At 36.8% G+C, this 26,033-nt stretch overlaps 1 protein-coding gene and 1 long non-coding RNA gene across 2 annotated transcripts; both read right to left on the bottom strand.

The window, feature by feature from the left end:
• Positions 1 to 12,908: 12,908 nt before the first annotated feature.
• LOC112200571 lies at positions 12,909 to 13,913 on the bottom strand. Its single transcript, XR_002936370.2, has 3 exons — positions 13,654 to 13,913; positions 13,378 to 13,574; positions 12,909 to 13,058 (listed from the first exon to the last, which is right to left on the bottom strand). It is a non-coding gene; the product is annotated as an uncharacterized LOC112200571 (long non-coding RNA).
• Positions 13,914 to 22,636: 8,723 nt separating this feature from the next.
• Positions 22,637 to 25,350, bottom strand: LOC112201067 (beta-amyrin 28-monooxygenase-like). The gene is made up of 3 exons (XM_024342074.2): positions 24,387 to 25,350; positions 23,588 to 23,775; positions 22,637 to 23,103 (listed from the first exon to the last, which is right to left on the bottom strand). Exons 1-3 carry the CDS (start codon positions 25,348 to 25,350, stop codon positions 22,798 to 22,800), a joined length of 1,458 nt encoding a protein of 485 aa, XP_024197842.2. The 3' UTR covers positions 22,637 to 22,797.
• Positions 25,351 to 26,033: the final 683 nt, after the last annotated feature.

Below are 26,033 nucleotides of genomic sequence, written 5' to 3'. Positions count from 1 at the left end.
TACAGTTAATTATTTATATATTTATTTATATCTTTGGGCTAGTATGGGCTAAAGGGAAATATACATATATTTAGGATTTTTTGGGCCAACATGTTGTCTAAGCTACAACCCATATAGCCTACAGTTTGCTTTCGCCACTAGTACTAAATTGGGGTAGTTTACGTTATAGGGAAATCACTCTTTTTATTTTATGTTTTAGGTTAGAGTTGTATTTAATAAGGGTAGTATGGGAAAAGCGAATTCCATTTTTGTATTTTTTTAGGTCAGATGATTGGGATTTGGATTTACTTCCCAGATTTTCAAATTCTCATTTCTATAATTCTATCAATTTGGTCAAGAAACTTCGGGATGATAGAAAACTTGTTAGGTTGGCAAGTGGACAAACTACTTATAAAAATTTTTCGGTACAACCATGTACAAATGTAAAAAGTATCATGTTGTATTGTCGTTGTCGGAGGCCGGAAGGCGAGAGTATTGGAAGAAAACAAGTGGTGGCTGACTGACTATAGAAATGAGAGTGAGAAACCTGAGTAAGAAGAAAACAAGGGCTCAATCGCTGATGAGTGATAGAAATGACAGAGAGAATACCGGAAACCAACCCTAATTATTTTCGGGTGGGTTTCAACATTAAGACTACAACTTTTTGATGACATTATATATAGAATTTTTTTTTCCCAAAATTTTTGGGTGGGCTTTAGCCCTCCCCAAGCTATATGTGGATCTGCCACTACACATGACTGGCCACTCAGGAAGAACCAACTTTGATATAGATGGCCGATAAGCGGCCTGACCACTTAGAGTGACTATAAGTTCATATAATATTATAGAACGTGTCATTCATGCAAGTGTGACTTTCCTATATTCATATACTAAATAAGATTCTCGCGCGATGCTGCGGATTTGTTTTTTCTTCTCTCTAATTTGTTCGTAATAGTCACTATTAATTGAAATTGTTTTGATTTTACATATTACAAAAAGGTGGTGTTTTATAGTAGAAAAATAAAACTACTATTGTTCTCTCTACAAGAGATGATGACTTATAATTAAAAAGAATACATCAATATCTAAAACAGAAGAAGCCAAGCTATGGAGCACAGAGAAGGTATATTTATCCTTGCAGATTTCTTGCCTCTGATAGTGATAAGAGAAATCCTATTTCCGCTAAAAGGAGTGATATCTTTGACACAAGAAAAGGGATTTTCCACAACCCTTTCTTGTGTCGAATTAATAATGATTCTTGATCCTATTTGTCAAAAATTCCTAATCGTATGTTCCATTTTTTTTCTCTTCAGTTTATCATAACCTTTTTTGGATTTATCATGTTAAGTAGTGGACAAACAAAAGGTAAATTTATTGAACAAATAGAACTTCTTCAATTTCAATGAACTTCTAAAAAAAGAAGAAAGGAAACTCTAATTAGATGAAGATTAAAGAAAGTAAGGTTCTATATATTTTATTAGTATAGAAAGGGTTTGCATGATATTTAATCGATGGAAATTCATATATAGAACTATATAGAATTGTGAGTCATCCAAAAAACGGAAATTGAGTGATGCCTTCTTTGCTTTAATTTTTAAAGTATTCGCAGATACTTTTGAGTAAAAGCTGTTCTGAAATTGGTACTAGTGGTGCAGGGCCCACGCTGGTGGTGGGTCGCGTGCGCGCCGTGCTGCAGACGACGCTGAAGGTTCTGATGGTGATGGCTTTGTCGGCGTCGGAGGTGTGGCCAGGGCACTTCCCGGTCAACTGCACCTGGGTGCCCAGATTTGGGTTGTCCAGATCAGGAGGGTGTCCAAAGCAGGATGTGGACTGGCTTTGGGCCCAAAGTAGAGCCCAGTTCTTGGGCTTGATCTCTCCAATAATTTGGATTTGGGACCCCGGAGTCATTTTGCTGGATACTTTGCTCGATTCAGTTCTTTTTTTGGGCATGTTGTTTCTACGTTGGGGTAGATTGAGCATTTCTACATTCTATAAAGAGTCTCAGTGTTATCTCACTGTGAGTACCACAATTGCGTGTCTAGCGAACAGTGTTATTTGTGCTGGGACGAATATAGTTTTGCTTGGTTTACCAATCTCTTGCATGCTTGGATTGCAAATTCTGATGGTTTGGTCTCCAAATCTCATGGTCGTGGCAATGGTTTCATTGTGGGTAATTATCTTGAGGAGGCTGGGAACTTATCTTCAGTTTTTTGCTAATTTCTCTATAAGTGATTCAGAGCAGTATTTTGTACATGAACAACTTGTTGGTGTAGTACACCTTCCGGTTTGTTCTAGCTTAGCTCTAGTTTCAAGTCGTTTGTGGCTTGTGTCTGCTCCCAAGATCTTTCGGGATGCCATTCTAAACGATTGTAATCGTTAATAGTTTCAATGAATTCATTTTTCAAAAAAAAAAAAAAAAGTTGTTCTAAATCAATTAATGAAGTGCATTTTTCAACACATCAATCATAAGAAAATGTGGATTTTTTTTGAAACATTTATACAAAAAAATATTAGCCATGGATTTTTAATGGAATTTCAGTCTATACCGGCATCATAATATTAAATTAGGGAAGGAGATTATAATTAGAGATTGATAGAAAAGAAAGGATATGGGCCCGTGTCAGTAGGAAATAAAAAATATCTATTCTAGTTCTATCTTCAGCTATTCGAATCTAAGACAAATTCTAGAGAGTGCTCGCTACCCCGAAATTTTCTTGTCTTTCCTGAATGATAAGGAGAGAAAATAAAATCAGGTCAAAAGAAAATGCCATTTTGGAGTTTTATCAATGCTAGGGGGCCCATACATAGTTGTCAATTATCGTCATTATTGCCTGCTGAAAGCAATTGGCATAATTTGCCCAGCCATTCTGATCAATAACACGAATGAGATATTATATCAAAGTAGTGCAGACGAATAGTAGATTCAGTAATGTAGGATAGTATACCAAAGGTCAAAAGCTGAATGCTAGTTGTCTGAGATGAAATATATCAATCCTTTGTCTTTTCTATTGATCAGTACATCATGGACGCAACCAGAAGATTTGCAAAGCTGTTGAAATCTATGAGGTTAGATACATAATAGTAAAGATAAGTAATGGATTGGTAACAGAAATTATTGTTTGAACTATAAAAGTTAAGCATTGAGAGATACACTCTCCTTTTGTTCAAATCAAATTCAAAGAGGGGATGAGAATAGGGAAAGAAAGAATTCAAGCCAATAAAAAAAAATGTAAGAAACAACTTTTCAGGATTTTTGCTTGTTTATTTTATCTATCTGCCTTTGATTAGGATTTCACTTCGGGTAAACAAACCACCTTATATATCTAGCCATACACGTGCTCTCACAATTGACATTTATCAGGTAGCAAAATTAAATAATGGAAATAAAAACAGAGTATATTACCCAAAAAACAAAAACAAAAAAGAATAGAGTAGGTAGAATTAGCCACTTAGCATACGGGTGGTGGTTAAGCAAATTTATTAATGGATCCAATATTGCCATGGAAAATTCCATTAAATCCTCTTTCCCACTCACATCCATCGAGGCATATTCACTCCTTGACAAATCAATACATCTATCACACTATCACACACAAAATCTTGCAATTTTTGCAATTACTCTTTTCTTTGTCAAATCCCAAATCCTGTTCTTCCCAGAAAAGAAAAAACCCACATGTTCATATAAATATAGAAAATCAATCAAATTCATATGACCAAAGACCAAATATGTCATGCCTCATGGTTAAATCACATGGCTTTTTCAAGTCAAAGTCTCAAATTCCTAATCACAATTAGTTGTGAACGATTTTCTAATTTGATGCACAGAGACAAAGAGGCAAGAAATTCAACTACCAACTTCAGAAACCGTCCAATTATAACCACTTTACTCCTCCAACTCCTAATTTAAGAATTAAGACATTATAATTAAGTCACTATTCACAAATCTGTTTGATTATTTTGAAGTTTAAGCAAAATAAAAGAAAATAGTGAACCAAAGTGTGAGCCGGCTATGAGACTAAAAAATCCACATGAAGTCATGGAGTAAACAATAAGTGTGCAGTTTTATTTTCAAGTTCAAAATGAACTAGTTTAGTCAAACAAAGACCAAGTCTTATCTTTCATCCTTCACTGTTTTTAGTTTTTACTAGACATCAGATTTTCATGATCTGAGTACCCTCACAACTACTTCAACGCTCCAAATATCTGTTCTTCCTTTGTTCAGACCTAAGATTTTTCCTTTGCATTTTGTATGGAATCAATCAATCATACCAAATTCTTACCGGACAGAAAGTGACCAAGACTCAGACCGCACGAAAAAAACTCAGTTTCTAACCAAACCTACAACAATCACAACAACAATAAAACACAATATCCAATAGCTCAATATAACTGAAATCAAGTGGCAGAGAATAAAAAACAAAGCTAAATTTCATTATAGCTTCAAAAAGAGAGATATTATTACAAAAAAGCACCACAATCCTATAAAGTTATTGTCCAGTACCTGATCAAAACCTAGACCCAAATGCTAGCATGCACATTGCATTACATTTGACTACAAACCATTTCAAAAGGAGAGGATAGCTGCAACAAATAATTAGGCTGGTTCATTTGGGCTACCCACAGTTCCTATGAATGTTATTTTTTTCTTCAACATAAGGTGGATGAAAATAGATTTAAAGGACAATCTTTCATTTTGTTCAAAGTTTTAAAGTTTTAGAACATGATCGTACTGATGATGATAGAAATTGAAAAAACACTAGAAGTAGAATAGTTATATCTTGCCTATTTCCATATATATACCTTTTAATATGTTCTTACCGACAAATCTTGATTGCTATAATCAAGCCACTACTGTTATAATTTGAAAGACTGAGTTTTGGGTTTCCAGAGTTCAACCATTCTCCTAATCAATAAATGATTTTATATACATAAAGAAATGGAGAAAGGCATGACATAAAATGTATTTCATAAAAATCAACCATGAAATCACTACATATACTTGAGACTAATCAAACAGAGGAATAGATATGCCAGAACTCAAACTGCAATAACAGTTGCAAAATGACAAACTAAAATTTAGTTCTCTTTTAATAATCTTAAATTAACATAAATAAAGCAAAAAATCACAGACCTATTCCAAGCCTTAAAATTGAAGCAAAGGTCTTACTCGCCGAATTTATTCCTGCACAAAAGAACAACATGCATAAAAATAACAAACATAAAAACACAAAAATTTTACAATCGTCCGTAGAAACCCAGAATCTGCTCACCTAATCACCTTGCTGATAAGGAATCAAAAGTAAACAATTGGAGAAGAGACATAGAGTCACAGGCAACATGAGAAAAAGAACAAAAGCAAAGCACCGATGACCTTCTAACCTTTCCAATCAATCATTGCAATTCCAAAGCCAAAGATCAACCAAACCCTTCAAAAAAAGCCCAATCAAACCTCCACCCACACCAAAAATCAAATTAAGTTTTGCAATTCAGATACAATCTGAGGAACAAAACTCATGCTGATGAAATTTTACATAAAACCCTTAATCGAATAATCCCAAAGGACCGTACCCAACAAAATTGACCAAAACATTTACACAAAGAAGTTAATTACCTTATATGCCACCAAGCTGGAAACAAACAATAATTGAGACCTGCCTATGCCGATCAACAACCTCCCTCACTATCTAAGCGACACGAACAACCACAGTAGAGACCAAGATTTAATTTAAGCAACATGAACAATCACAGACCAAGATTGAACCGAACTCTCCCTCTCTCACTCTCTCTTTCAGTCGGTGAGCCTTTTTTTTTTTTCCGATGAGACAATTTGAGAAATGTTAAATACACACCCCTAATTACTTAATACACACCCCTTATTTTTAAATTTTCTTTTAATACCTCTTTACCCTTCTAATAAGGTTGAACAGCAGGGAAAAAAAACTTGATATGTGGTCATATTTGGATCTCTTCGACCTTATTGGGAACAATTTAATGATTCTGACCTTTCGATGACAGAAGAATAATTAAAAAAGCTCGATCTCTTTGAAGAAAATTATTGTAGTTCTTCCTTTGTAAAGACCATGCGGTGGTTCTCTAGATCCTCAATATTTAATGGTGTAGCATACTGGATTATGGACAAGAGCCATTCCTGCTACCTTGTGTCTTCGACACAGGCAGTGAGGCATTTGAAGAAATTCTGCTGCCACATGCTATTGGTAAAATGGGGCCGCATTGATCGATAAGTAAATTAATTATTTGCTTGTTCGACCTGGAAGTTGGAACGCGACAAAGGTGATCGAGATCACAAACCGGAGCATATTGACGTGTGGATTCTCCGAAATAATTCTTTTGTGAATAAGTTGCACATAGTTGTTCTTCTTGGAATGTGTTTTAGGCCACTGAGCTTTAGTCACCTCCTAATCGAGTATCATGAAGAATTTGCTTCTAAAGGTTCTGATATTCATAGTTATCTAGCTTTATATAATCTTGAATCTCGACAGATTACCGTAAATTCGGCCCAAACTTCTTCTTACGAGTAATATGAGACTACATACATTGAAAGTCTAGTTTTACTCAAGGTTCGAAAAATCGCTAGGTGCTAGTCTGGCGGTGGGCTGGGGAGGAGCACCTAGGTGATAGGAGCATAAATGCGACAAATATGATGTGCAATCCTCTACACTTTTCTTAGTTAATTCCTTTAAAAAGTCAATTTTAACTTTGTTTTCTTTTTAGGTAGTTCGTGAAGTGATTCAAGAGAAATAGGAGCTTAAAGGGAGAAACTAAGCCATGGAACATGAAGTACTGATGCAGAAGATCAACATTGATCAACCATTTGGCCAGAAATGACAAGGGAAGTCCACGGAAAAAGTTGTGCAAAACAGTTGCTGCAAAGCAGAAAACTGCAGTTTCAGAATCAGCTTTCTGGGAACAGTTTTGAGGAGCAATTCTTGCATCATTCGAGCTCCACCTATGCAGAAAGGGCCAGCGATCCTTGAAGACATGATGTTATAATTCAACTAGAGCCAAAGAACTGGTCATAAGTGTCAACTAGGCAGTAGGAAATCAAAGTCAAAGTATGCTTCCCGATAAGGCAGAAACTGTCAGCTTTTCACGAAGCTTTTTGGGAGATCTTTTCCAGCGATTTTCCTGGAGTTTTTCCAGAGGTTTGTTGATCAATCTACAAGAAATGGTGTCATAGAGAACGTGGGAGTCAAGAACCATCCAGAAACTTGTCAAGACGAAGTCGTTCCTTGTCCAAGAAGGAAGCTTCAGAGACAGAAATTGAATCCTAGTCAAAACAGGACAGTTTGGCAGAATTCTTCTTTGGACGGATTTCCAGGGCATTTTTGGACGGCTATTTCTGCGGCAAATATGAAGGAGAGTCCTAGAATGATTCCTCAAGATTTTGGGAAGATTATTAAGGCTTGAAAATCATTTAATTGTGCACCAATTTGAGTAATCCTCAAGCAACTAGGGGAGGCTTTGAAAGCAGAATTGGAAAAGGAAACTTGGGGGTGCTCCACATATATATAGAGCAGCAGAACACGTTGCAAACACACCACCCTACAGCGCCATCTTCTGCCTAAAACCTAGCACACAAAGTCTTGAAGTTCCCAAGTCCTCCAAGAGCAAAAACCGTGCACACCATTATCCATCTTCATCAAGCCTTGCCGTGTACCATCTTGAAGGGAGTTCTTGCGTTCAAGGCTGCCTAAAAGTGAATTCGTGGCTCTCATCTTCTGCCCTTTACGGTTTTTATTTTCTTGTAATTCAAACTTATATGTTTCTAGTTGTGAATTTTGAGACAATGTGTGGCTAATCTACTTTTGTTAGGGGCGAGGTTTGAAGCCCCTAAGATATGTTTTTGACAATATTTTGATTCCTAGTTTTGTGATTGCTTTGTGGTGAAATTGTTTATTTGGTTTTGGTTTACAGATAACTCTTGCATGTTTACGTTTTATGAATGCGCACATAAAATATTATGATCATGTGAGTGGGGCTAGAAATAGGTATTTTAATCTCCTAAACGGTTAATAATGCTTGTTTCAATGGTAGTAAAACCTATAGGACAATAGGTGAAACCAAATAAAAAGGATTGCATGCTAGGTAGGCGTTCCACACTAGTTTTGCATACTTGTTCAATCAAACTTCCACATGTGATTAATGCTTAGAATAAATTGTTGATAGGATAGCGTTCTATACCTTGATTGTTTATTCTAAAGGCTTAGTAATGGTGAGTTCATCTTGCTTAAGTAATCTAGGGAAGTAATAAGAACTTATGCATGCGTTCATAGTTTGTTCTTGATTGAAACCTTTTTCCCGACTTAGTAATTGAAACTAGGATGATAAATTTGTCTCAAGCATATTTTGGTGGTGGATTTCCGAGTTCCTAACATCTTCATCATTATCTTTCAAAACCCTAAATTCAAAATTTCTTTTTTTTATTTTCTGTTTATTTTCGTCAAAAACCCAAAAACTCCAAATCAGTTTCGTTTTTAGGATTGTAGTGTCCTCTTCTATCCCCTATCTGTCCTTCCATCTTTCTCTCTTTTCTTTTTGTTGAGTGACGTTTCTTTTAGTGTTAGTTTAGTTTAGTTTTGTTTTCTTTTGTGTGATTAATATAGTTACCCTCAATCCCCGGCTTGAACGATCCCTGCTTACTCTATATTACTGGCGACTACATCTTGCAGGGTTAAGTTGAGCGTCTATTTTGGGCGTATCAATTTTTGGCACCGTTGCCGGGGATTGAAAAATACTTATTTTTCACATTGTTTGGTTTTATTTTAAATTTTTTTTTTTGTATATATTACTAACTTCAATTTTTGTTTTGTTTTTCAATGTGGCATCAATCTTACGAGGTGTGTTCCATATGCTCCATGGTTGGTCATTCAATGGAGACTTGTCCAAGCTTCCAATATCAAGGATACTATGATCAAAATACCATGCTTGGAGGATTTCATCACAACCAAGGGCATTGGAATAATTATTATTCACCTCGATACAATCCGGCATGAGATAATCCTCCTTACTCTTCGTGGAATGACGATCCAAACATGCAACATGGATCTTTCAATGAGTTCGAAGATTCTCCATATTCATACCATGACTATTGGCCACAAGCCCCACCTCCTCAAAACTCAGGTATGTCTAATAATGATGATGAGATTATTAAGAAACTAAATGCTGCTACTCAAGCTTTGATTCAGGGACAACAAGCTTTAGATGCTTCTTTTCAAGCTTGGATTCAGGAAAAGCAAGCTCTTGATGATGATTTGGCAGAAAAACTAAAGCGTTTGGAGAACTTAATATCTCAGGAGCACCCTTCAAAACCGATGGCAACTTTAGGGGAGCTCCCGACAACTACGGTTTTGTGTCAACCTCATGATGCAGTCCATGATTCAACATTTGATGAGGATGAGGTAATGGATTTGGAGGAGTCTTATAAAGAGCCACTCAACGTTGAGATTTTTGAGGATCACTACATGACCGAGCTTGAAAAGTGGGAAATGGAAGATCCCTTTGATGATGAGGAATCCTATCATGAAGAAAGTAAGGATGAGCTTCATGCAAATGTGCCCCAAGTGCCTGAAACAATCATGTTACCTAATGAAGATCCAAAAGGATATGAGGCCACAAGGGAGGATTGCTTCAAACAGGAGTCCATCAAAGCTCCTACATTTGGACCTTTATTTCTAGCACATGGAAGACCATCTGATCCTATAACGCCTCATTCAACCTCTACACGTATTCTCCACATCCAACCAATGGATGAGTTTGTTGATCATGTGGAGATGGTCATAACTGAACATCTCAAATCACATAAGGAGATCATTGTAGCCGTGATTGTTGAACTTAAGAGAAGAAGGAGACAATGGAAGAAGAGAAAGAAAAAGAGAAGCATCAAATCCCATCTTTCCATTGCTCCCAAGTTACCTAAGTTGCTAGAAAGGGCCCATGAAACATCTTTGAAGAAGTTTAAGCATCTGATCGAACCGCGGCCTAAACCTCCTGATTACTCCTGATGAAGAGCTGCTATGTCAGGCTGAAGACTTTAAACCAAGCGCTTCTTGGGAGGCGACCCAAAGGATGTTGAATTCGGGGATCACGATCTAGATCTACGTTGCATCCATCGACGAGCTCGTTGGGTTCACTACAGCTCTAGATTCTCCAGCGGTCGGAGTGGCCAAGGAGCTCACTTATGTCCGATTCTCTTGTCTTCTCACTTCGATCGACCATCGAGCACAAACATCAAGCTTCAACCCTCTCTTTCTCTTCCCTTTTCACACTTTTGGTCAAACTTGAAGCTATCTCCATTGTGATCTCAGTTTCACGATCAAACTTGGTTTAATTGGTGAATTTGGGTTTCTCAGGTTTTATTATCAACTAAATTTGTGTACTCCTTAGGTTTACGTTGGATTGGATCCTTGAGTGGCTGAAATGGATCTTGAAGGTGATTTTCAGGTGCTTCGCTCAACTACCCAGACAACGTCGCTCAACCGCCCAGGCGCCTAGTGGCCATCCTAGGCAGCCGCCCAACCCCAGCCCGCCTAATCCCAGTGATTTGGCATTCCTCAAGTCGTAGAGCCGCCGCCCGGCGCCTAGGTGGCTTGGGCGGCCGAGTTTTAGAACATTGGTTTTACTCAATGATCGAAAAGGCTAGTATAATTCAGTTTTCTGTACTATGTAATTAGTGAATGTACTTGGCTACTTGCACTGAGTTTGTTGTTTTCTATGGCAAGTGATGGACCAGTTGCAAGTTGATGGACCTTATGTATTTTAAAGGTATGATCAAATTGATAGGACTAATTTTGTTCGCTCTCTCTAAACTGTTGCATCCAAAACTAACGAAGTCACGTTGGTTTTCTCATCAATTCATCATCATATCTAAAAGAGCCTGAGTACTTTATCATGTCAGCAGTGTCTAGACGGCGTTGTTATTTATTTGTTTATATTACGGGGGGTATAAGAGGAAGTTTGAGAAAAAAATTAGACAAAAAAAAATTGAGGGTGTGTGTTAAGTAAATAGGAGAGTGTATTTAAAATTACTCAGACAATTTCTAATAGAGAGGAAGCAGGGGCAATTTGTAAAAATGGAAGAAAACAGGGGCAAAGCTGGCAATCCACTATTCATAAGGGAAACTTTCCTTTAGTATATAGTATAATTTCAAACATCGACTGTCTACACATTCAAGATTCAAGAAATTAGATTATGTTATATGCATGCCTTCTCACCTGACTAGGTTTCAACAAAGAAAAATAAAAATAAAATTTACACTGCATTATTATACTAACGTGGCCGATACAATTTATACTGCATCAAAACTGATGTATTTTAAGGAGAATTTTGATCTTTTTACACCTCACGCACGCCTTATAAAATATTGATGACATCTTTATGCAAATTATTTTCTTTTCTTTTTTATTTATAAATTTAACTTATAACTCCACCGCACATAACAATGTAATGGGTTTGGATTTCACTTCTTCACTAACATTGACTATGGTTGACCCATATTGACTATATCGCTATCTTGTCGGAAGTTTCAATTTACTCCAATTTCGCATTATTTTCTCTTGAATCAATGACTCCATTTACTTCTTACCAAGTAAACAAAAATAAATTAACTATATAAAAACTAACTTGAGTATTAGCTAATGTTCTATGTACAGATAGAATTACACACATAGATGATACACTAGCAAATTGATCCGCGCGATGCTGCGGGTTTGTTTTTGTTTTTCAAGTTTCATATATAATAGATGAATATTCACAATCTAAAAACATCGGCTCTAGTTAGAATATAATTTGTTTTGTTGTTAATAATAGATTAGCAACAAATGCAAACAATAATAATTTTTTTCCATGATTTGTAGAAATTTACAAATACAAAATGGGGAAAAAAAAAAAAAAAAGAAGGATAAATGATATGGCAGAACTATAATTTCAATCAAAAGCTAGGGGCAAAACCGTCACTTCACTGTTACATGAACAGTAATAAAACAGTGATGAACAGTGCAACCAGCTTTAGTATTTGCGTGCAATGCTGCGGGTTTTATTATTATTTTTTTTCAAGTTTCATATATAATATATGAATATTTACAATCTAAAAAACATTGGTGCTATTTAGAATATGATTTGTTTTGTTGTTAATAATATATTAGCAACAAATGCAAACAATAATAAACTTTTTCCATGATTTGTAAAAATTTACAAATATAAAATAGAATTGTTCTCCCTTAAAAAAATAAATAAAATAAATAAAGGATATGATAGAATCGTAAAATACATATATATAAAGGATATGGTAGAATTGTAATTTCAGTCAAAAGCCAGGGGCAAAACTGTCACTTCACTGTTACATGAATAGTAATAAACAGTGCAACCAGCTTTAGTATATGTACTAGCATGAGAACCCGCGCGATGCCACGGGCAGATTTTCTAATCATAACAGATATGATGAAAGAATACATTGTTCCTGCGCTTGAAATCACGAAACTCAGACATAGCCGTTGCTTTCTCTGCATCAGTGGGTTGCTCCATGACCTGACAACTGAATTACCAGAAGAAAATTTGAGACAAAAAGATTAAGGGGAATAGTTGTAGACACCAGTTTAACAAAATTGCAACATATTGTTACCTGCAAGTAAGGTAGTTCTTTTGTAATTACTACAACAGACTACATACATAGAATGAACAATCTCTCTATCTACAATTACTGAAAGGAATCAATTAAAGAAAAACATGAAGAGATTACAATTTAACCTCAAAGACGGTTTTGCAATTTCCGTGCTTCAAACATGAGCTTTAATCAACAAATTTGATTCAATTATCTCATCACTTACTGAATTTGAGCTTTTATAAGTAGCTATTAACTTACTTATCTTGATGCTTCTAATATCATCACTACCTCCTTTAGTTTTGCTTTTGCAGGAACCAAATCCACCAGTTCTTCCAATGTGCTCAAATAGTAAAGATCAATAACAGTCTGCTGATCTTGCACATGTTCAATGTCTTGAATCATATTTAACCATTCTTCCACCTAACCATCTGCCCATTGTTCTTCAAATTCAGTTTCAACCTGCCACAGAAGCACCATAATTTAAATATTTCAAATCCATGTCTATGCTAACCTGATAATTAACATTATATTAAGTCATATTCAATTTGCAATAGCCCGTCTGAGACTACAGACATCAAGTTGAAAATATAAAACATGTTCATACACTATATTACTCCAATTCCCTTGATATGTTAACAAAATAAAAAAGATTGATACTTGATCAAATTCCATAACATCCAAACCAAATCTGTTAATCATTCATTTCAATTCAATCTTATTAGTGTTCACATGCATCCAAATCAAATTAATTAAAAAAAAACAAAGTCAGCTTGAAAACCTGGAAACGAATATTGAAGCCCTCCTCTTTATCAATGTAGAAATCGTGAGCTTCTCAAGCTCGTGGAGACAGAGCATCTTTATCTACTCTCTTGAGTGAACTGATAAGGCAGAATTGGAGCAGGGAATTTCTGAAATACTACGCCCCGCTACTCTTCGCTCTCACTACTATGGAGGAGGTTGATATCGTGTGCACAACTGAAGGAGACCCAAATCTTAGCAAGGAAAGAAACTCAATTTTTATTTCATACAACTGAAAAACCAACCAAGCACACACCTCTACTTTTGCTGAAAGCTCTCTCCCAAACTCGATCAAAATCTTGGCATGCACTTCTTCCAAAAAAAAACCCAAACCTCCATCCCAAAGTCAACCAAAATCTTCGATTTCTCCTCTTCTCCTTTCTACTCCGGTGGCCTATGATCAAAATCAGAAATCTTACATCAAATCAAAGAATCAAAATCCCAAATTTTATATCAAATATGAGAGATGAGATTTGAAAACCAAACCTATCCTATTTGTTTTGAGCCCAACGTTTCTATCGAAGAGTTTGATGGCTGCGTTTAATACTGCAAACAAGCCAAGAGGGATATCAACAGAGATTCCCCAAGAAACTAAAAGGGTTTTTTCCCGTATACCCGAAAAGCGCTTGCATTTTTCCCAATTGCCCAAAACTTTTGTATCACACTATTGCTGGTAAGCAAAGACTAAAAGAGATGATTTTTCTGGAAAAATGCCTTTTGTATCCTATGTTGACCCTTGGTTTTAATAATATTGTTCAAAAAAAAAAAACTCTCCCTTAGACGCCAAAAAATCAAACAAGACTAGCCTTCAACATGCCCAAGTTTTTCACCTAACGGTTACTTTAACAGGCGGAATCACTGCTGCTTGGTCTTATTTTTGGTTCTAAGATTGAACTTTTCCAGATGAAAAAATATTATTAGGACTTTTTAGGTTTCTATAGGATGCAAGCATAAAGAAACGTGAATGACAACGATGATTATGAAATGTAGCGATAATGACATTTATACTTGTAGAAATATGATGCTGATTATAAAGTTAAAGAAGTGGGTGAACATCCATCTGAATTTATTTATTTAAATATACATATTGTTATAACATTCAGAGCCTCATTCTCAGGTAAACAGCAAAAGCTGTTTAGCTATCCATAAGAATGAGATCAGATAATTACTTGTGATGAAAGCTTGCTACTTCACACTCTATACAGGAAGGGAAGCACACTGCTATTCTATTTTCTAATTTTCAACTGATATGAGATTATTCTTTTTTACGATGCCTTCTAAGAGAAGTTGAAGCTCCTTATATAGGGAGCGGAACTCAAACTAGAATTCAAAACATAAAAATGTACAGAACAACTCCGTGACTCCTGCTTTTCTGAGTGCTCCTGCTGGTGGAGGTCGGACAGGGAAAAACAAAAGTGGTTGGGTGAAATGTTTTTCACTTTCTTCTTTTTTGAAAAGCACAAGTATCTTTTGGAAAAATGACAATTACTTTTTGTTTCGGTGCTTTTCTTCTTTCACCCGTGATGCTACATGTTTTCGTCTGTTTCTGAATTGTGGCCAAAGACAAAGGAGTTGTTGTCTGCTTGGGCCATTCTAACAGTGGTAGCATTATCTTCGACATCTGTATCCACATACATCTTGTATTGGTTGTCATTTTCAAGCTTTTCCACCCAGCGCATGCATGCCATTGTCGAATCGATCTCTTTTCTGGTTAGAGATAGGAATAGGTCACTGCTGACTGCGTCAGGATGATCGTAAGCAGTGATAATTGTCTTTTCTCCTGCTGCCAGGAAGGTGTTGTTGATATCTTCAGAGATGATCTTTTTGATGTAGTCAAGAGCCATGGCCTTTATCCAAGGGATGCTAGAATTTGGTTGGCCATTATATGCTACACAGGCTGGTTGAAGATATCTTCTCTGAATAATTCTCACATAATGATATGGAGGAATATATTCAACCTCACCGTTAGCCTTCTGAATCCATTCAGGAGGAGTGGATCTGAACTTCAGTCGAAGCATACAGTCATTTTTCCTGATGTTCTTGACTGTGTTGACAATAATAGGCGGCAAACCTTTTAGATCATCATTAGTTTTAGTCCACAAATTATGGACAAAACCATTTTCAACAAGCCAGAGCTTGTGTTCTTGGGGATGTTCACTCTGAACATTTACCAGGTATCTTCCAACATATGGTCCTACGACGATGAAGAGAGTTGGAGGAACTAGGTTTTCAGGATTATGCCTTCCTATCAGACTATGGAATTCATGCCAGTCTGATTCATTGAGTGCCATGATAGGGATCCTAGCACTTTCTGGACTTTCAAGGAAGGATTTTTTTTGTTTTCTTACAGCACTCTGCTGTGTATGAAGCTCTTCACCCTGTGGCCTACCATTTTCGTAGAGTTCTTCAGCTAATGCGAAAAGAGCTGGGAACATCAGACCACTGCTTCTTTCTTGAAAGGCAAATAAGAGATTATCTAGTATTGCCTTCTGGTGATAAGCTAGTCTCCTGTCAGTTCTAAACACAGGAGTATCAAAAGTTCTTAATTCATAATTAAAAACATTTATAACTCCACTTGGAGTTGGTCTGCTTTTTGGCAAAGCAGCAGCCATCAACGGTCTTGATGTGCTTTTACCGTCTGCCGTTTGAGACGGGCTAGCCAATCCTTTACCCTGGGATTGATCAGTTGAGGCCAAGCATTTTGGACTTAGCAGAAACCTTTTAAGAATTTTTTCTTTGGTTTCTTTAGGATCCTCTTCAGGTTCCTGTTCTTTCCCAGTCCTTCTGCTTCTGGGATTACGACCATCGTCGTCTTCTCTTTGGCTGAACATTGCCATTTCTCTGGTCAATGCGTCTGGAAGATAATTCTTGTTTCCTGTAATTAATTCAACAGTATAATCATATTGGTTAAGAAACAATTGCCAGTTGGCTAATCTTCCTCTATCAGCAGCTTTATCAAGTTTAAAATTTTTTAAATTCTTTACTCTAGCACAATCGGTGCGGATAGTAAAGGGTTTTCCAAGATAAGCTGGAGAGTTTAAAATCGTTTTCTTGACAGCCAAAATTTCTTTTTCCCCTGTGGGATAATTCAGTTCTGCAGGGCTGAACTTGCCACTACAAAATTTGCAGATCTTTTCAATGTTAGGTCCAGGCGTTCTCGCCAGAACCACACCAGACCAGTAATTATCACTCGCATCTGTTTGTTTGGAGGATAATTTCATCATTCTCTTCTGGTTGTTGAAGAGGAGGGAGGTTTTTGCAGAGATTTTTTATCTGCTTCACGATTTTTTCATCATTTTCAGTGAAGTTCAATTTTCTTTTGGAACTTGTTTTAGGAGATAACATTGCTATTAACCCTGAGATTTTAGGGATGAAATCTCTCCCATAATTTATGACACCAAGGAATCTCTCTAGACTCTTAGCATCAGGAATTTTATCTGGAAACTTCCAGATCTTCTCAAGGATGTGAGGTTGGAGCTTTATGACCCCATTCTTGATGTTTATTCCTAGGAAATCGACTTCATCGAGGATAAAGAAGATTTTTTTTTCTCCTAGGATAATTCCATGCTGAACTATCAGCTTTACTACCTCATGGAGGTGTTTCATGTGTTCTTCTCTATTTTTGGAGAAGACCAGGATGTCATCTATGTAGACGATGCAGAACTCCGCTACATGCTTGAAGATGTTGTCCATTCATCTTTGGAAGATTGAGGGAGCTTGCTTTAGACCAAAAGCTTCACTGCAGTTCTTCTTGTTGTTTGATTTGGAGTATGGGCTCAAATTTGGGTTTGTAGGGGGTAAGATCACCACTATTCTGTTGCGATCTCTGATACTGTGTAGTAAAACCGGGACCTACCACACTTTTTGCTTGTGTGAGGCGGTCTACCCAGAACACCCGTTCTCCTTTTCTGAAGCCTATCGCTTCTTCATCCTGAATGAATCGTTGTTGGAGAATAAAATCATTTCCCAACAAGAAATCAGATCCTTGGCCTTCAGATTGCCAAACATTCTGGATGATAAATGTTCCTCCACCAATGGTGATATGAACATTTTTTGCTACTTTCTTCATGGTGAGATGACTCCCATCAAATGTAACACCAGTAGCTGATTTTTTCTTATCTTCTTTCCAGAGTTCATCTGGAATTGCAAACCTCTTTGCAACAGTAAATCCTGATCCATTATCTACAAAGGCATGTAGATGATACTTTTTATGATCAGGGAATTTTAGTCCAATCTCTATGTAGTTGCTGTATCTACTTGTAGAGACGACTTTCGATTGCTGAAGCTCATTTTCCTGAGCTTGCTCCTTTGGGATGAATGGTTTACATTCCTCTGGAACAATTTCTGGTGGTTCAACCAGTTCAAAATTTTCTTGTTCATCGATTTTTTCTGCATCGATGATTTCTTCCTTTTTAGAGGAAGATAGAGGAGAAGGTTCCACGATTTTTTGGAACAGAGTTTCGACCTCTTTTTCTTCTTCTTTCTCTTTTTGTTCAGAGAAATATTCTTCATATTCTTGTTCAACTAGTTGGCTGACTTTGCCATTCTTGGTTTTTCTTCTTGCTTCAGCTATGAAGCATTCTTTGTGATAAGTCTTCTTAGACTCTTCACAAAACATTGGGAGACCATTCTTTTCGTGACATAAGCAGTAGTCACAAACGAATGTACCAGGGTTCACTTGATAAGATGACATTAAAGCTTCTGTCTTGCTTTCTTCCCAATTTTTTATTCTCAAGACATTCATTTGTCTGGATTCGAAGTACTCTACTTCAGAATCTGTCTCAAACTCAGATGAATTTTCTTCTTCAGACCAGGCAGAATAAACTGACCTTTCGTCTTCTTCATTAGAATAGGCTATTTCGTGACCTTTCATATTCGCCATTTCTACTATTTGCTCATATTCTTCAAAGAGAGCTTTAGTAGATCTTTTGCCCTTTTCTGGGCATTCATTGGCATAGTGCCCTTCAGCTTTACATAACCAACATATGCAAACTTTCTTGCTTGGTTGTTTATGCTGATGAGTATTCTTCTTTTTCTTGAAGAATTTATTTTTAGGATCTTCATCCTGCTGCTTCTTATAATTGGAACTTCTTTTGAATTTCCAATTCTTCTTCTGATTACTCTTTTTGAATTTTTTTGAGTAATATTTTTCTTTCCTTTTCCTGTGGAACTCAGATTCATGACATCCCCAGTTTGTTGGCATATCCAATATTCCATAGCAGAAATTTTCAACTCCTTTGAGTTGTTTCTTGGCCATCTTAGCTCTAAGATTGGCTTTGCATTGCTCCTTCAGTAATTGCCTGATTCTGTCGGCAATTCCTCCAACTGAAAATCTTTCAATTGGTTTTTCAGCTATGCTTTCTCTCATAGCGGTTCTCCATGGTTCAGGGAGCTTTCTGTGCAACAGATTAACTAGATCAGTATTCTCTAGTTCACCAATTGTACAGTAATATTCTTGAAACTCATTCAGGTATTCTTCGAAATATCTCATGTCACAGATTTTGAGCGCATAGATATTCGACTTTGCCGTTTCTTTGGCTTTTTCACTCAGATTTGAGAGATCTCCACAAAAATGATCGTACAGGGGTACTGCAAAATCATACGGAGACTTTGAAGTCTTGATTTCTTCCAGCCATTCCTTTCCTCTAGCTGTCTCCTTGAAAGAGAAATAATACTTTTTTGCCACTCCGGTGAGAGTAGTTTCAAAGTACATCTGAAGATCAGGAGCTTCAAATTTTCCAAGGGTAAGAGCTGAAGCCATCATTAGGCTATCTACCCATTGGTCAAGAGTTTTTCTCTTATCTAGAGCTTTGTCCAGATCTAGCCAAATTCCGTAGTTGGAAATTGGTACTCTGGGTATCTTGTCTTCTGGGACAAATCTTTGAGAATTTCTTTCTCCATTTTTGCTCGTAGGGGCCTTCTGTATAGGGAGTTTAATCTTTCCCTTTTCTCGACTGATGGAGGTTCTGGAGCTTTCTCCTTCTTCCATTTCAATATCTTGATATGGAAAGACTTTTCTTGTCTTTTTGATTTTGAATTTTTTCATTTCTTCGATTAGTTTTTCTAATCGATCAAGATTTTCGTAATTCTCAGCTTCTTCATAAAGATCATAGAGCCTTTCTGCTCTAAGCATGTTGGCTGGTCTGTTCAGATCAGCTTCCAGATCTTCTTCTGAAATTGGCTCTTCAATAGTGGGTTTTGTACCACTGATACTAGCTTCTCTAGCGCTGTAGCTTCTTCTGAGAAGACTCTTGTTTATCCTGAGATTCTCAGGACCGACATCACTTTTTCTGTGATTGTCAAAGTTGAGGCAGATTTCTCTAGTTCTTCTACTCTCGTAGATTTTGGCTTTTGCACTTTCTGCTGGTAGCTTCGGACCAGATAGTTTCCATTCAGTAGGAAAAGTTACTTCATTCCAAGCAACCTTGTGAATCTGTTGTGATTGGTTCTTCTGACTGGTGAGGAATCCAGTAGTGAGACCAAGGATATTGGAAATCCGTGTCTTCGGCTCTACTGTGGTGCTCATCAGTTTATAGTATATTCGGTATACTATTGCCAATTCTTGCATATCATTTTTCATTGATATGCCATCTGTCTTGACTCTCAGTCGGAGACAGTGGGCTGCATCCTTCAAGCTGGTTGAGAAATTGGGGAAGCAGTTGAAATATGCCACTTGATTGCACAGAGATGCTTCTAGAGTCCCCAGCAAGCTTGCTTGAAAGTCTGTCAGTCTGTTGTCTTGCAGGACACATAAGACTGAGCAGTTGATGCCTTCTCTTGCCAAAAGCTTTATGCCGACTTGGACTGCTCCAATGTGCATAAATTGATACTTCTTTGCTTGTGCTCTGGCAACTTCAACTGGAGTGATCATCAAGAGATCTGTCTCTCCAGTTGTTGAGGGGGTTGTAAATTCAAGTAATTTGAAGTGATGGCTGTCCATCAGGTCAAATGTTCCCCTTTTGTAGATCTGTTTGAAATCTAGCTTTGGAATTGAGGCGTTTTTAACCTCATGCTCCATTTCATTATATTCAAATTCTTCAGCATTTAGGAGTTGAACTCCTTTCTTTTTCCCGAAGATGCTTATCATTTTGACATCTCGAGTTTCCTTCGGATTTTCATACTGAATACTAGTAGAACTAGTTGAAGGATCCAGGAACATCATGTTTGGAACATGATTCTTGTCTGGTCTTTCTAATGGTTTGAATCCATTAGCTTTCTTTTTAACTATAGGCACTTTCTTGTCCTTTAGTATATTTTTCATAGAATCCAGCGGTTTTTGTTGTTCATTGATTTTTCTACTAACACTCGTTAGCTTTTCTTCTTCCGTTTTTGGAAGTTCCTTGATATAATCCAATTTGTTTTCCAATCTTTCCAATTGGTGGATTATAGCATGTAATTTTTCTAGATGATTTTGACATCTAGATATTTCTAGTAACAGCTTCTGATATTTCTCATCAGAAAATTTCAGTAGAGAATTTATTTTCTCTAATAACAATTCTGACATTGTCCCCATTAAGGAGGGGTTCTCCTTTGAGCTATTTTACAAGCTTTGATACCAGTGATGTGCGGATCTAACCAATGCTAAAATAATCAAGAGGTTTTTGTTCCTCTTCCAGAACATATAGGAGATTATCTATCTCTTCTTCCACTTTATAGATTCTAATCTGAAGTCTATAAATAATATCCCAGTAATTGGGAGATTATCTATCAAGACTGTCCCGATAGGTTTTTAACTTTCTCAATTTTTCTCTCTCCTTTTGTAGTTCTTTAGTAGTATGTTTGCATATAGCAATTAATTCAAGTCTGTCTACAATCGAAATTATGAATAGTAAATCATACTATTTACCTTTGAATTTAGAGGATGACTGTCAACTTCATATATATATTCAAATAAAAACTCTGATGGGCCGACCACGTTTCTAAAACCTTTTATATAACAATAAAATCGATAGTAAAATTATAGACAAATGCATATGCAGACTCTAACGATGACGACAAAGAGAAATGCTGGAGAAAGGAATAAAGGGTACTAATGGTATGGATTTTGAAAAGATGGGTAGGTAGGAAAGGAAATGAAAAAAGGTTGTGTAAGGAGGAACAAAAATAATACACTGGGGTGTATGAGAAGTATTCTCCCGGATTTGGGGTGTATGAGCATTAACCCAAACTAAAATTCTATCTAAGAGCTTGATGCTGCGAAACAGTAAAACTGGATGTCAATAGAGGCTTCCCGAAGAAACAACAGATTAGGCCTTCTGTTTATATATTGAGGGCCCATGGCAAGGTCGTAAATGTAAACAGAAATTAAGGTCAAAAACGCCATTTTACTGTTAAATAAACAGTGACTAGGAACAGTGTTTCGGCTTTAGATGTATGTATAATAATAATTCTCTTATGTTCTTGTCCTCGTAGAAGAGAGGCCTCCTCGTGATACTTGAAGTAATAATTCTAAGTGAGATTATTATTATTTTTTTATAACAGAAGTGGGACACTGGGAATTGCTTTAATAAGAATTTGAAAAAGGATTACCTTGTTAAATGTGTTTTCTGGCATCATCAGCCCATAATTCTCATGTTCTTTAGCCATCGAATCTGACCGCAGTTATTATTCGATACGAGTCAATTTGAATTTCATTCCACTATATTGAAAATTCTATGATTCTTATATGTATGTTATATACACGTTATAGATATGAAAATAAATTTGTTATCATTGTGACAAGTAGAGTTGTTTTTTGTGTAACTTTAGTTCTATTAGGGATAATTCTATCTACAACATTTTTACAAGTCTACGAACAAATTGTTGCCAATGTCATAACTTGGTCCAATTATTTGTAAATAGTGTAAAAAAAATGTAGTAACTTTGTTGTCAATGTTGTAAATTTAGTTTTTTTTTTTGTTGCCAATGTCATAACTTGGTCCAATTATTTGTAAATAGTGAGAAAAAAAATGTGGTAATTTTGTTGTTAATGTCGTAAACTTAGTGTTTTTTTTTTTGAACCCCACCCTTGATGGGACTCGAACTCCTGACCTCGCAAGTGAAAGACTAAAGCCTTACCACCCCACCAAACACACACACCCCATCCCGTAAATTTAGTTCAATAAGATTATAGTTTTAATTCTATTATATGTAAAAGGAGTGTATGATAAACATCTCAATAGACAACCCATACAATATACTACTACATCTGAAAAGTGTCTTTATGTGGATGAACATAATTAAGAGAAACATATTTTATAACAACTGGTAAAACGGAGTGCCATTGACTATAAGTCAAGCTTTTACGCCACAGAGTGGTGTTTATTATGCATATACGTATTTATATATACTTAATATCCATTATAAGGATGTCTAGATGCTTAATGCATGCAGCTCGCTCTACGTACGTGCGTCGTACAACTTAAGCTTGACTGGGTTGAGCTTGGAGACGAACCTTCAGCCCATCAACTGGAAAGGGATTCATACCACCTGTGATCTTGCAATTAGGGTTCACAAGTTCCCATTTGAATCTTATAACAAGATGGTGCATAAAACTAAGAATTTGCAGACGAGCATAGTCCTTTCCGGGGCAAATTCGAGGACCACTCCCGAATGGGATGTTTGTGTAAGGCGGAGGAGTTGCTTTCTCGAACCTTGTAGGGTCAAACTCTTCTGGCGCTGGAAAATATTCAGGGTTCATGGTTGTGGTGCTCACTGTCCAGTAGACCTAAAAATTGTTTTGCAAGTTAGCACAAAATGAATTGAGTACGTTATTAATGCATTCAACTATATATAAACCAACTAGCTAACCAATTAGCTAGGGCTAATATATATACTATGACACACGACTTTAAATTCTTGATGTAGTGGAAATTGTGCTAAACTAGTGAATAACTGACAGGTAGATAGCCAGCTCAAATATACTGGAACTTGCATATCCCAAAACTTGAAGTGTGGCATGACTCGAGTTAACTATCATATATTTCTCACTATTTACATGCCTATTAAGATTCTAAAATCAGACCGCATATATATAAACGGATCCTATGCATATCTGAACAAAAGCCAGAAAGGACATGCAATATTGCAGCAATATACATAGTTATAAATGAAGCAGTTGACCTTTCTAGCTAATTAACCAAATCATGAAAGCTAATTGAACTATATCATATTGTGTGAGTATCATCTTATATGTATAAGTCCTTAAATACCTTCCATCCTTGAGGAATTGTATAACCTTGGTAAGTGAAGTCTGTTGCAGCCTCTCTAAATGTTCCCTGAAGAGGTGGTATGAGCCTCATCGCCTCCAGGGCTACGTTCCACGAATACTTCATTTTTTGCATATCATCCCAATTGAGTGCCTCGCCAGATTTTTTAGACTTCAAAATCTCCAGTTGTTCTGTTGGTGAAATAAGAACAAAATTAAACCTAAAATTAATAAATTAATGCTTCATGTAACAGAGCAGCCGACAGACCAGTACACGCCAAATTATACATTGCAAACAAAAAAGATTCATATAATTATGTCTAACGTGAAGGTTAAGGTCAAATTCAACCACTGAAAAATTGTACTTCCTATATTTGTCTCTAGCTACATAGGTCAACACTTATCAAGATACTGATCGATCCCATATATCTGATCTTGTGCCAGTTGCATGCATGACAGTTAGATTGTACGTTAAGAGACTTATTGATTTTTTTTTTTTTTGATGACAGAAACTTATTGATTTGTATGCAGCTAAAAACTGATAAGGACAAATGGAGACCAACCTTCCCTTGCCTGTACAAACAAAATATGTAACATGTATAATCTATCAGTCCATAAGGATAATATAGTATTTTGGAGTGAAGTAATTTAGCCTCCATATGTACACAAAGCTTCCATCATTTGAAGTTTTCAAATCATGTTTCATATAAAAAAGTTCAAAAGGTCTACCCCTTCGATTAACTGTACGTTTACTAGACAAATTAGACATCAAGCATTTATGAGAAGAGAAAATAATGATTTACCAATTCGGACTTTGTCATATATGTCAGGTCTTTCGCCCAGGAATTTCAAGATAAAAGTAGTAGTCATAGCTGGAGAGTTGAACGAAGCGGCCACACTCCCCATAATTTTATCAGTAATTTCATTCTCTGGCATGAACCTTCCGGTTGGGTCTGGCGTAGCAATCATATAAGACAAAAGATCATGTATTTTGTTTCCGGTAGACGCCATAACTTCTTTCTTCTCCTTAACAAACGACTGAATAATCTCCCTCGCAGCCGGCGCTGCTTTCATTGCTCGATGAAATGCAGTCCCCGGAATATTCAAAGGAATAGTGTGAAGCGCCAGCATCATGGTGTCCATCAACTCCACAAGCTTATCAATACGACAACTGTCTTCAAGTCCCATGAAGAACTTGGCCGAGAGAGTCAAAACGAGTAGCTGTGTGAGGTGATGAGCCTCGACCACCTGTTTGCCATCCCAGTGCTTTTTCAGGTGGTCGAGAACTATGGAATCCATCGCTGCCACGTAGCCAACCAGGGCTTCGGCTCTCAGAAACCCCGGTGCCTGAGATACGTGCTTTTCCATTTGTCTTGGCATGATGGTGGAAGCAGCTTTTTGGTTTGAAGAACGGAAGAGCTTTTGCATTGAGTGAGGTCTCCATGCTGCAAAGAGCTTTTCTTCGTTGGAAGCCACAAATTTGTGACCGGCAGTGCCACATAACACCACGGTTCGCTCACCTAATATCTTGGTTTTGAAGATTTTGGACGAGTATTTCTTCATTCTATCCCCTACAAATTTTTTATGGTCATTGTGTAGGAAGGCAAAGGTTTCGCCGATAATCGGCCATCCAAAACTGCCTGGGGGAAGATTAATGGATTTTTCATGGGATTTTGACTTATAAGCAGAAAAAAGGAATGCAAAAGTAGTAGTAGTGAAGATGGCAAGTAGTGTAGACAAGAAAATGTAAGGGTTACTGTAATCCATGGTTGGATGACTGCTACTAATAATTGATGAATAATATTAGCTGGAAGTGGCTTCTTTATATAGAAGTCCATTCTGCATGCTTCTAGTTCCTCTTTCTTCCTAGCAAGCCATGGCCGAGCTAGTCCAAAATTTTTGGGTGGGGCCGATGGTATATTTTTTTAGAAAATTACATAATAGCACATGACCAAATATGTAAACACAGAAAATCTATTTGTAAAAAGAGTTATACAAATAAGGACATGAGCCCAGATCCAAAAGTCAAATGAATCAAGCCTGATTCCCAATTTTAATGTCAAATGACTAAAATACTCGAGTTTCATCATAATTTACTGCACTGCCACTGTCCAATACCCAAACCCAAGTTTCATCAATTTCCAAACTCACCGATTTGAAAATCCTTCAAATTCTCCATCCACAGTGATAATTTCAACTAGAAGCCTTGAGGGAAGATGATCAGTGACTCGAGGCGCTCCTACTAAGACCGGTTTCACTTCTTGAAGTGGCGCGGAAAATGGAGAATTTCGCCGGAGAACACAACTGCTACAGTGATGGTTTTGGCCAAAATTGATGGTTTTCTGGCCAAATCGCCGTGACCCATGGGTACCAACGTGTAGAGGAGAAAGAGATGGTTCTTTTATGGGTGGTAGTGCGCCGTTTGGTTGCCGGATGCCGGAGAAATCAAG

Source organism: Rosa chinensis, chromosome 4 (genome assembly GCF_002994745.2).
Source record: "Rosa chinensis cultivar Old Blush chromosome 4, RchiOBHm-V2, whole genome shotgun sequence".
Lineage (NCBI taxonomy): Eukaryota > Viridiplantae > Streptophyta > Magnoliopsida > Rosales > Rosaceae > Rosa > Rosa chinensis.
The sequence above is the reverse complement of the archived record's forward strand: the minus strand, read 5'-3'. Positions and strand labels throughout refer to the sequence as shown.

What these genes read in the sequence shown, in the direction of transcription:
- LOC112201067 (XM_024342074.2), bottom strand. Translation starts at nt 25,350, where the DNA reads ATGGATTACAGTAACCCTTACATTTTCTTGTCTACACTACTTGCCATC. An exon ending in ATATGACAAAGTCCGAATTG is followed by an intron (nt 23,776 to 24,386) that starts GTAAATCATTAT and finishes TTTCACCAACAG; the next exon opens with AACAACTGGAGATTTTGAAG. An exon ending in CAATTCCTCAAGGATGGAAG is followed by an intron (nt 23,104 to 23,587) that starts GTATTTAAGGAC and finishes AACAATTTTTAG; the next exon opens with GTCTACTGGACAGTGAGCAC.